Source organism: Myotis davidii, unplaced genomic scaffold, assembly GCF_000327345.1.
Source record: "Myotis davidii unplaced genomic scaffold, ASM32734v1 scaffold560, whole genome shotgun sequence".
Classification (NCBI taxonomy): Eukaryota; Metazoa; Chordata; class Mammalia; order Chiroptera; family Vespertilionidae; genus Myotis; species Myotis davidii.
In genome coordinates, this window is record NW_006294418.1 from 3,490,487 (window position 1) to 3,502,366 (window position 11,880).

An 11,880-nucleotide genomic window follows, 5' to 3' on the forward strand; every position below is an offset into this window, starting at 1 on the left:
ACGTGGTAAAACATACAATTTCTTTCATTTTTAGTTTTTTTTTCTATTGACACTGTAAGATTTTTCATTCCTTAAGGACTGGAATTAGGTTTTCTATTTCCTTAAAGTTTCTTTCTTAAGCCTCAGTTCAAATTCTGCACTAAACAACTAAACAAATACTCTGACTGAAGAGAATGAATGTAAGTATTTTAGTGGTTATTAACAAGCGACAAATGTTTTATTCTTTGTTTATTGACTGTTATAAAGGACAGGAAGAAAAAAAATATGATTCCTGATGCTAATCAGTGACCAAGTAAAAGAAAATCTCTGATAGCTTTCATCATATTATATACAAACATTATAAAGACTACCAAAACCTCTTCCACATTTAAAAAAAGGATGCTAGTTAAAGATGATGTCAGATAGAAAATTAAGCTATTCCTTCTTAATCTTCATATTTTAACCTCAAATGCATTGTAGGACAGTGAAAAGAAACTTGTACTAAAACTTGTCTGAGTAGTTTTCCAAGATGTCAAAGTAATGTAATTAGCAAAGGCTCTTAAAATGGACTGGTTAGTCCTTCCACTCTAAGTTTGTTAAATATTGTATTTTTGTTTTCTAGAGAAGGAGTCTGTGAGGAGCCAATGTGAAGGGAGAAAACAGTTCAGAATGCATTTACAGTATTTCTTAATGAATAATGTAGTTTACATCTTACTTGTACATGCAGACAGGCAAAAACAAAACAGAACAGGTGAGCGTCTATGGTAAGCTTTGTATTGAGTACTTTAAAAATGCTCTGCCACTTAATCCCTACAATGAGACTTTGTACACAGGGAATCATTATTTCCACTTCAGTGATGTAGTAATGAAGGCTTATTATATATTCAAGTTCATGTAACTAGTAATTGGTAGAGACAAAATTCAAATGTAGTTTATCTGACTCTAGAATCTGGAGCACCCCAAAACAACATTTGCCTTTCATATGTAAAAGCAGGTATATATTATTCTTAAAATATTGGAAGCACATTTAATGACTATATCTAGAGTCAATATATATGGTTACTTCTTGGACAATAATTCGCTTGCATTATGTAAGATTAAGAACGGAGACCTAAATTGGTTTTGCCCGGTTTCTAGATGCAAGGTGTTTTTCCTTTCCCAGCAAAGGAAGCAGCGGCACAGGTGGTTATTAATAGCCCTTTACAACCAGAGTAGAAGATTGTCTGAGTAAATATAACTTTCACACTTTCAAAGAGGAAACAACAGGGGCCTATTTGGGTCTTGATATGCACATGAAACTGCATTAATGCTAATGATCACTGTGTACCTACCATAGATCCCTGTTACTACTAGCTCTCAGGCAAACTCATTTATAATGCTCCTAAGTTTTTCCAGTTCTCTAACCTTCTTGGAAAACAGTTTTTTCACACACTCTGAAAACTTCTACATAATAATTTCATTCTGAATTTGAGTCTGATTAACATCGGAGAGATGTAAGATTCCTTGTGAAAATATATGCTTTGTCTTATGTGTTAAAACGTACAATTTCTTTCAATTTTAAAATGTTAAAACAAATGTAGAAACATTAAATGAAATGTGGGAAATTATTAATATACATCAGAGTTTGCAATGCTTTATGTTGTTATAAGTCAGTTTTGCTATGCTGCTAATCTAACTGTGTTGTCAAAAGTAGTGATACCTTAGGTCTTAGGACAGTGGTTCTCAACCTTGGCTGCACATTAGATTCACCTGGGAAACTTTTTTTAAAATCCTGATTTCTGGGCCTCATCCTCCGGAAATTCTGTTTCTTTGTTACTAATGTTGTGGCCTCACCCCATAACAAAGAAACAGAATTTCTGGAGAATGAAGCCCAGAAATCAGGATTTTAAAAAGATTCCCAGGTGATTCTAATGTGCAGCCAAGGTTGAGAACCACTGCACTAGAATGTTGTCCTTTACCTTTAACAACTTGACTTTAGGAACTAAAATCCTGGTTTCACCCTGAAGATGCTGGACTTAATCCCTGCCACAGGGAATGCTTTCCCCTAGTGGGGCTTCCTTCCCAGAGTCCATTTCTTCTCCACCAATTACTTGTTTATTCATTTATTCGTTTTATCAGTCGTAATGTGTACCATGTGTATTCACTGCTATACTGGCCACTTTGAGGAAAACAGGGAATAGTTTCCTTCTTAAAGCAAATATTTTGAGGGGCACTTGTAAGATATACACACACACACACACACACACACACACACATATATATACATATACACATATATAATGTATTTAATCACCTCAACAATCAATCCTATGAGGTAGGTATCATTATAATCTACCTCCACTTTACAGCTGAAGAAATTGCTTTATCCTCATGAAATTAAGTAGGTGAAAGAGGTGCAAACAATATAAAGAGGAACAATGCATCATGCCCAAATTAGTCATGCGCACCTGAGGGTGGTGGGGTTTCAGACAGGAAGAGATTGGTGTGGTTTGGGTGTTCAAGGATGACCACATGAAGGAAATGGGGTGTGAGATGGCCCCGAAGGATAGGGACAATTTGGATGACTGGAGGGAAAGGGAGAGATTATCGTGTCAAGGAAAAGCATGGGCAGAGATTCAGGTTGGCCTAAATGTGATTCTTTCCAGATACTACCGAGGATTTGGTCTGATAAGAATGAAATATTATTGGTATGAAATGGATGGCACTTAATACTAGAGAAGAATGTGGATTTTGCCCGATAGGTATTAAGGTGCAATTAAGGATGCTAAGAAGGAGATTTAGACAATGAGAAAAGAATTATTGGAAAAATGTGAACTGAGAAATAGAGGAGTGCAGGAAGGCTAGAGAGCAAACAAATGTAACCGAGTCTTTCTTGTTTGGGAGACTAGAATAATGAGAGATGAAACTGTCTGGTTAGTTATTTCAGGCAAGGGGTCAAAAATGTCAACTTGAAAAGGTGAAAGGGAAAGCAAGTGTTGTTTGTCTCTCATTTGCTCCCTCATTTCTTCAAAACTTCTGACCTAGACTATTCCAGGATTTATGGTAATAAAGCAACCAAAACCCCATACCATTCCTGTCCTCAAGTAGCTTACAATTTAGTGGGGAGAAACATACCTGCAGGTGACTAAATATAATATGACAGAAAATGAAATAGATCCTATAAGAAACCTCTCAAAGGAATGAATGGTTAATCCTGAGTTGGAGATGATGAAATGGAGATGGTGGAGTTGGCCTTTAAGAGGGTATGTGATGCTGTTAGGCTAAGAAAGCTTTCAGGCTAAGAAAGAACAATGGCTTCCTAGGTTGAAGGAAAACCATGAGCAAAGGCAAAGGTGTATAAATGGTTAGCAGCCTTCCCAATCTGGGGTATATTCTGGGCAGTGGTGTTAAAGGCAAGATGGAATTAGGTCATGGAGGTACCAACTCAGCTCAAAAGCCTACTCATTCTGAAACCAATGGAGAACCATTCAAGGTTGGGTCTGAAATGGAATGGGGGATGAGTTACAATTATCCATCTGCCCTAAGTGTCAGAAAAACAACTCCTAACTTACTTTGCTAGGGTGAAGAATGTATTAAAGAAATTAGGAATTGAAAACAGGGGGCCCAGTTAGCAAGATATTATAATACTCAAATGAAAGATGAGGATTTAAAATGATACAAGTGATGTATGACAGTGTGACAGTAGAATTCATAGTGTTTAATGACTAATCAGACAAAGTAGGTAAATGTCAAAGATGATGCCATCGTTTCTAGCAGCATCAGCTCCTCAGAGTGGTGGGAACGCTTTTGAGGCAAAAGGATATGTCTGGTGATTTAGATTTATTTCCAAATCTGCCGTCAGTTAGCTATGTGGCATGTTTTTTTTTTTTTCTAGTTTCCTCAACTATCAAATTACAGTTAAGGAATTGTTCTGGAGTGTAACTTTTAATTTTAGAATTCTGTGATTCAATTCAACTAAACCTTCCCACTTCTTCTTACAGATTTAAACTCAGCAGAATATATTATGAAGGAGGTGCTTTTAGATTCTAAAAGACTATTTTATTTATATACAGTTAAACTTTACTATTTAGTAGATTTGTAAAATTGAGGAAGAACTTCAGAGGTCTTGTCTGTACGTTTAGTTAGGAATGAATTTTATGTGATGAGTATTCAGAGAGAAATATTAGAGACATTGTCTTTGTTGCCCCTCTAAAAATTATTCCAGTTAATAACAATTTTTTATCAGAAAAATTGCTTAACTTTTTTTGTTTGTTTTGTTAATCCTCACTCAAGGATATTTTTTTTCCATTGATTTTTAGACAGAGTGGGAGGGAGGAGGAGAGACACAGATAGAGAAACATTGATATGAGAGAGAAACATCGATGTGAGAAAAATACAACACATCAATTGGTTGCCTCCTGTACGTGCCCGAACAGGGGCCAAGGGTCGAGGCTGCAACCAAGGTACACGTGTCCTTGACCAGAACCTGGGACCCTTCAGTCAGGGGGCCGACACTCCAACCACTGAGCCAAACAGGTTAGGGCAACTTTTTAAAAATGTATATATTCCAGTGTCTACTGGCTCTGCTTTGATTAGAGAAGAAAAATGGAATCTGATGTTAAACAGTTCTATATTCATTCATTAATAAAAACATTTATTTAGAGCCTATTAATTTTAAGGCACACTTATAGACAATGTGGTAGCCTAAGAAACACTCCAGGCTTTTAGAGTTTGCAATCTAATTTGGAAAAGACAACATATTAATTAACAACACACTGCAGCCTCTATGGAAAGGTTAGCTGATTTGTTCTATAAGAGTTTATTGAGGGAGATATCAGTTAAGTTGGGATGGCTAGAGGAGGTTAGTGGGCTTGGTTGAAGAGAAATATATGGCCCATTAATAAGTAATTTCAACCAGAAAACATGTCTTATTTCAATTTCCCATGTATTTAGCATCTAAAAAGATGCTAGAGCAAAGAAATAGAAACTTATAGTTGGGAAGAGATATATATTTATTCTCTAACTGGGCTGAGTTATGAACTGAGGATCAGCAGTACATTCCCAATTACCAAGTTCGTTGTATTTGCTCAGCATTCTTTCACAATTGTAGTTATTGGAACCTTTTGATTGAATTGACCATTCTCTCCCCTTTGAAACTTTCTTTCTTTGCCTTCTGAATATTTCATATTTTTTCTCTCTTAAAATCTTTTTTCTTTCAATGAATTTGACTTTTCTTTCTGCCCACCAGGAACCCTGGCCTCAGCTTTCTACTTGTTTCAATAAACACACTCTCAATTGTAAGTCTCATCGTCCCAAAATATTAAATACTATCTGAATATATTTTCATGACTCTATAGCCAGCCCTGATTTCCTGGGTTTCAATTCTTCATTTCCAATGGACATTCTCATCTTTTCCTGTATATTTGTCTAATCTTTATATGAAAATATTTGTGTCTAAAAACCAGCTCAAGGTCTTCTCCCCAAAATTGGATCTTTTTTTCTGTTTATCTAGAAATAGCAAGTATTACCATATTCTAAACACACAAAGTGTAATCTTGAAGCTATTTTGACTCCGTCACTAAGAGAATCAATGGGTCCGTAAGAGGTCATGTTGCTAATTTCATCATTGTCACCACCCTAGGACAAGCTTTTTATCGCTTTACACCTGAATGACTACAGTGACTTCTAGTTGGTTTTTTCCCCCAAAGAAATCATGGTAGTGTAGCATGACCCAAACTTGTGTTTGTTGCTTTGTGTTCTCCATCAGCCGGCTTCAACTTAAAATGTTCACTTCATTTCCCATGAATTGCCTCCTAGGACCTGGCCAAATCCTTTTCCTAGTCCCTGAATAAATATCGCAGTTTCCTTCATTGGCTAACATACTCCTCCTTTGCTAGAAAGCTCTTCCTCACTCCTCTCTGACTATGGATAATGTACTTAGTTCAAGTTTCAGCACCATCATAAAACCTTTTCTAAATACTAACACGATGGGATTTCTCTTACTTCCGTAATTTGAAATAATTATGGTTCTTGATATTTGTTGCATATTTATCACATATTTTCACTTACGGTTCATTATTATTTTTTGAGTGTTAGCCTCATCTTCCAAATTAAATAATAACCATGTCTTGGACTACCTGACCCATCTTCTACCACACATACCCACAACAGTGAACATAGGGAAGACAGTCAATGGATACTTATTGATTTATTTATTGACTGAATACATATAAACTATAAGGAGTAGCAAGCAGTATGAGAAAAGGCATCTTAAAGCTAGATGAAAGAACATTCAAAATTGATTTTTAAATCTTCTGAATAGAAACACTTTTTATTAATTTCCCTTTAAGCCTTAAGTGTGTAAAACAGCCAGTAAACTGTCACTTTGTGGAATAAATTTACTTTTGTGACACTTCAACTGCCTATAAAGGTAATAAAATTAGCATTTATTTATGCTTGAAGTTGAAATTTAATATTTATTTTTAAAAGAAACATGAATCCATATTTGATCTCATGAGTTGGGACATTGTAGAAAGTATCTTATTTATGGTATTTATTATGATGCTTTTATATAAAGTTATTTTTTCATGTTTCTATTTTACATGGTGAGGATACCCCTGCAACAGAGACTATTAAAACTAGAAACACTCTTAAGAAGCAACTAGTTCAATCTATTTATTTTCCAGGTGTAGAGAGTGAATTCCAAAGAAGGTAACTGACTTGCCCTGGATCAGAAGCTAGTTACTGCCAGGGCTGTACCTAAATATTAGGATTCTATACTTTTTCCAAAATCCCATATTGTGCAGTTTTATTTTTGTAGCTAGATTTTCATTATTTTTCTTATTTTATACCCAAGAAAGTGAATTACTACCTTGTACCTTATTAATAAAAGCATTCTAAATAGAAGCACAGCCTGAGTGGTTTATTATGCTGTTCATCAACGTAAGAGAAATATGAATATAACCTTAATTACTCACACTTCTAAAACTTCATAAAACCGTAACTTTTTTTTGATTGGTGAGTTGAGTGGAAGTAGTTATGTGATTTTATTTGACTTTTTGGTGTTGTTTTGGAAGAGAACCTTAATACTGGGCACTATGCTAATATTTGTAATGGTAGTGTGAAGGGCTGTTTGAAACACCAACAATAATTAGCCTTATTCAGGAAAAGAGATAAACACAGCGAGTCTATGTAAATTTGCACTGGTGCCGTGAGAATGTGAGAGAAGTTGCTGTCGGGGGACAGAATATGGACTTTGTCTGGAGACTCCATCCTACAGCAGTAGCCCAGGAAAACAAAATATCACTGACTACCTGCCCACTGTCCCTTTTTTTTAGCTCCACTAAAAAGAATTAAAACTGTCAATTTTTCTTTATAAAACCTTTGCTTAGACAATATTATCTGGAAGGGTTAGAGGGCACTGAGTATTAAAAGTAAAGACAGAATACAAAAAAACTCAAGTGATCAATTTTTGTGAGGGATGTTCATGGAAATTTGGTTTATCTCGCTGAAAAAAACAACACATTTTACAAACAGAATTACACTGTATCATTTGAATCCTGAATGACAAATAGCAAGTGGTGCCTAAATGAGGCATATTATACTCTGATTTTAAAATTATCTGTGCAATCTTTTAAAGTAAAAATTACTTACAGAAACTTGCCAAACTCATGATTTAAAAGGGTTTAGTCATCCACTTCACCTTTCTCAATGTTCACAGGAAAATGAAGGGTTTAAGATATATTTGCTGAATAAAATGCCAAAATATAGAGAGTTCTAATTTGCAACAAAACAGGAGACGTGTAATGTCTAACGTGATTGTGAAATCATGGAATTACAGATGGAAGGGTCAGTGTTTCTTTCCCCGAGTCGCTAGATCCATATGACAGGGCAAATGTGAGCTTGGTGGGGTCGGCTTCACTTACCTGTCCCATTGTTAATTGTGGTCTGGATCATGGCTTCCGGCCCCATAGTGTCATAGTCTTCCTTCATTTCTTCTGTGGGGGAAAATTATCTTTAGCATTTGAAAATTGTAAGAAGGCTTACTATACTAAGCATGCCAACTACAGGAACAAGGAAGAGTCTTTGAAAGGAAACAGAGAAAAGGCTTGTTGTAAACCTCTAAACAATAGCTTTGTTCAGGCAATTGAATGAATCCAATAGTGCTAGCTGCACAAGAACTTATTTACTTTAAGCGTTACTGCAAGCTGTGAAAAACAGAGGTGCTTATTTGGGGCAAATGAAGGGCTTTTCTTCTGGTGGCAGTTCTAGCGACAAACAGGGGGAAAGATATTATTTTTTCAATAAGAGTCAAAAGCAACTAGTATTTGTACTCACAAAGAGCCATGCTAGCTGCTATGCCTCTAGGAACCCTGGATGGTTTGAGGCAAGTCAGAATTTCTTATTTTATTTTCAGACCTGTCTCCCCTTTGTATGGCACTAACCTACGCATGCATATTTTTTTAAAAATCTAATTCTACATATCAAAACTCAAAATGCCCAGTTTACAAGACAAGCATTGAAAACACCTGTTTCACTGTTTTATAAAAACTTCAAAAGCAGGCTTCCTTCCCCCAACCCCTCTGCAAATATCTCCCTTCCTTATTTATGCCCCAGGAGATAATCAGAGTCATTTTCTGAGGAAAACATACAGATAGAACAACAGCTCAATGTTCTGATGAAGATGAAGATATGTAACATTCAAGGTGAAGACGCGTACCTGATAAAAGGCCATTTTCTAAAATGGCAATATTTATTAATAGGAAGAGTGTGAAAAACAGGAGGATTCTTCACTTTTCTGCCTATCAAATGGTAGTTTATGTGAGAGGGCAGAGAAGGACAGTGGCCAGTTCAAAATCCTCCAAATACGTAAATGAAACATGGACTTTTAAAAAAATTGTATCTTGACAACAACAGTACTAATGAGAACCAAACATGATCCAGTATAAATATTTCCCAGTGGTAATTATTGTACTTAAAACAAGAGAAACTTTATAAATGGGTCTCCGCGTTCCCGAATTTATTCTGATCATCCTTTGCTCATCACATTTTAGTCGCAATCATTTGATAAAAGAACAAGTTCTAGCAAATGTTATGGCAACATTAGAATAGATGTTTTACAGTTAGTGACCTGCAGCTTGTCTGTTTCTGGTTTCAGAACTGAAAAATCATGGGCTTGATAGGTAAAATAAATAGATGCTAATTTAATGCCACTGAACATATAACAGTCAGAACATTTGAATGGTATTTGTTTAAACTGTACAACCACTTTAAATTTATGCTTGGACCTGGATTTGTCTCTTATTGAAGGTCTATTTTCACAGAGACATTTTGCATAAAACATGTAGAAGTTCAATATATAGCAAAATTGTATTGTCAATTGTAATAATTGATCGCGTGAAAGGCTCCCTCGTCTGATATTTTTTATCAGTCTCTGCAAGGAATGAAATTAAGGTATTTCTCAGAAGTTCAGCACTAGATATAAATATAGCTTTTGTGTCTTCCTCGTTCTTCTCATGTGATTTCTGGTAGCTAAGAGTCAGAAGTATCATAAGTTTTCCATCTGAGAGATCAAGTCACTGAGGGGAAAACAGTTAACAGCATTTTTTTTTGCATAATAGTGGTAATGTTCAAGATTTCTGCTGCACTTCCTTCCTCATTGTCATTTTCTTATGAAAAAGTAAAGAGAAGTTACAGTAGGTGGTTGCTTCCCAAATTATTAAATGCTGGGTGTACAAATGTGTAGTCGGCAATTTGTGTCTGCTGGACTCTGTAGTAACTTTAGCTTTACCCTCTTTTATCAAAGATGGTGCAAATGCAATGGTGTCACTTTTTACCTAGAATGTACTTTGCTTCGATTTGCTGAGCACCAACCTATTCTTTGTAAATTCCAAGCTCAATTTATTAAAATGAAACACTATGCCTTTCCAGGTATGTATTTGAAACACTATGTATCTGCCTATTTAATTAAGTTTCACGTGACCCAGACTCAGGGAAAAAAAAATAGTAATTCTGAGGTTAGGAATATCCCCTCTGAATTAATGGCAGTCCTGGCTGTCTTTCCGCCTCACGCCTAACCTTAAACATTTTCCAAGACACCTCTGACTCAGCACACTGTGTCTGAAACCACACAGTATATTTATTTTTAAAACACTTGTAAAAGTTTGCATTTTCCAGTCACCCTTGGGATGAAGGTTTGTAAAAATAAAGGACACTTTCTTCCTGAAGATGAAGAATCCTTGAATAAGCAGAAAGAGGCCAAGATGCAGGTGATTTATTTAAGTCTGTGTCAGTGATAATGATGTCATGGTTTCCAGCACACTGTGTCCACCCCATTGTGGGACAAAAGAATGTCAAGGACAATTCTAAACACAAAACTCTGATTGTGCTGGAACCGGAAAGGCACAGTAAGAACTCCACTGCGCTCTTCAGTTCAAAACCTGCATCCTGCAGACAAAGGACAGAGAGCCAGGGAGCAGGAGCAAGGGAGAGGGGCTTATCTCAGAGTGAAGCTATGTGCTGAGGTAGGACGGTAGACAGCCAGGCACCAGGGATAAAACACTACTAAATAAAACAGCAACAGAATTAGAGTTATTGTCTGTAGTGTGCGTTTTGAACAATAAATAAAAAAAATATTTTATCAGAAGAAAAATGTGTTATCTAAGAGTCAGGATAAACAATGAGTAGCTTTTTAAGACCAATTTCTTTTCATTAGACATCAAGGCACCACTTTTGGAACAATAAAAAAAAGGACAATAAATCATGACTAATCATTAGAAATAGACAGGTAATAGCCGGGTAACTTTCTGGGCCCAAATAGCCCAATGAGATTAGGGATTTACATTTTATTTAATTATTGTGACTCCAGAATGCTAGTTTATTTACCATAAAGGTAAGAGAAAAGAACAGCCTGTTCATTTGTATCTCAGGCAACACTAACCACAGGTGCTAACAGGGTTTGTAAGGCATTCATATGGATTGTGGTATATTAAAACATTTAGAATCATGATCCATGGCCAGCACAGAAAAGCTGCCATGGTCACACACTACTACAGCTTGACATTGGTGTTTGGGCTGTTTTTCAATTACCGATCTTAATTTTTTTAAATTAAACTTTTTTTTTTTTAGAAGTTTGGAGCGGCACATTTGTTATATCATTATTAATTATTCCTTTAAGGGTGGAAATTCAAGTAATTGGTCCTTACCCTTGATTTCTAGATATTAAAATTTAAAGCATCAGAACATTCATTCTTATAGCCCTGCATATCTAGTTCATTAACAAATATGAATAGCTAACACCAGCTCATTTAAATAGTATGTCTTACATGAGTTCTCGCCACACTCTTTTTTCTGTCACACTGCTCCCAAGAATCATTGGCTCTTATTATACATGTAAATGGCTATCATAAAAATAAAAATTTCATTTAAGATTGTTAATGACTTCTGCAGCAGTCAGACTTCCTTTAATGATCATCCTCTGCCCCTAATTAAACGTATTTATCTTTCAAGCATCTTTGGCTGAGTTCTCCCTCATAGTTGAAAATCTAAAACCTTAAGACTTAATGGATATAACGATAAATGTTTATGTGTGGGATTGCTGAGATTCGAGAAACCTTCACCGAAAGCAAAATTGGAAACAGAAAGAGTACAGAACTTGGCACGGTATATTAGGACAACGAGAAAACAAATATACCGCACTCACACTGCCAGCAATCTTTTCTCCTGTGTTGTTTTTTTCCCCTCCACATTTAATTTCTTTGGTTAGTGGAAGTGCTTTTATTTTCCTCCTTCCAGAATACCAAGCAATTCCTCTGCCTATGTTCAATTTTTATAGTCTGCGACATCACAATAGCATATAGGTAGACTTTTTATTTTAATTTTCTATTATAGTTGGCATGCAATAGGTAGATTCGTGCCTCTTTC

At 35.8% G+C, this 11,880-nt stretch overlaps 1 protein-coding gene across 1 annotated transcript in view; it reads right to left on the reverse strand.

The window, feature by feature from the left end:
* The window catches only part of ZEB2 (zinc finger E-box binding homeobox 2), a 40,498-nt gene that overhangs the window by 26,811 nt on the left and 1,807 nt on the right, over window positions 1–11,880 (reverse strand). Inside the window, exon 2 of the mRNA XM_015567149.1 lies at window positions 7,884–7,955. Within this exon, the coding sequence (XP_015422635.1) occupies window positions 7,884–7,955 (72 nt within the window). The remainder of the gene's footprint in view (window positions 1–7,883; window positions 7,956–11,880) is intronic.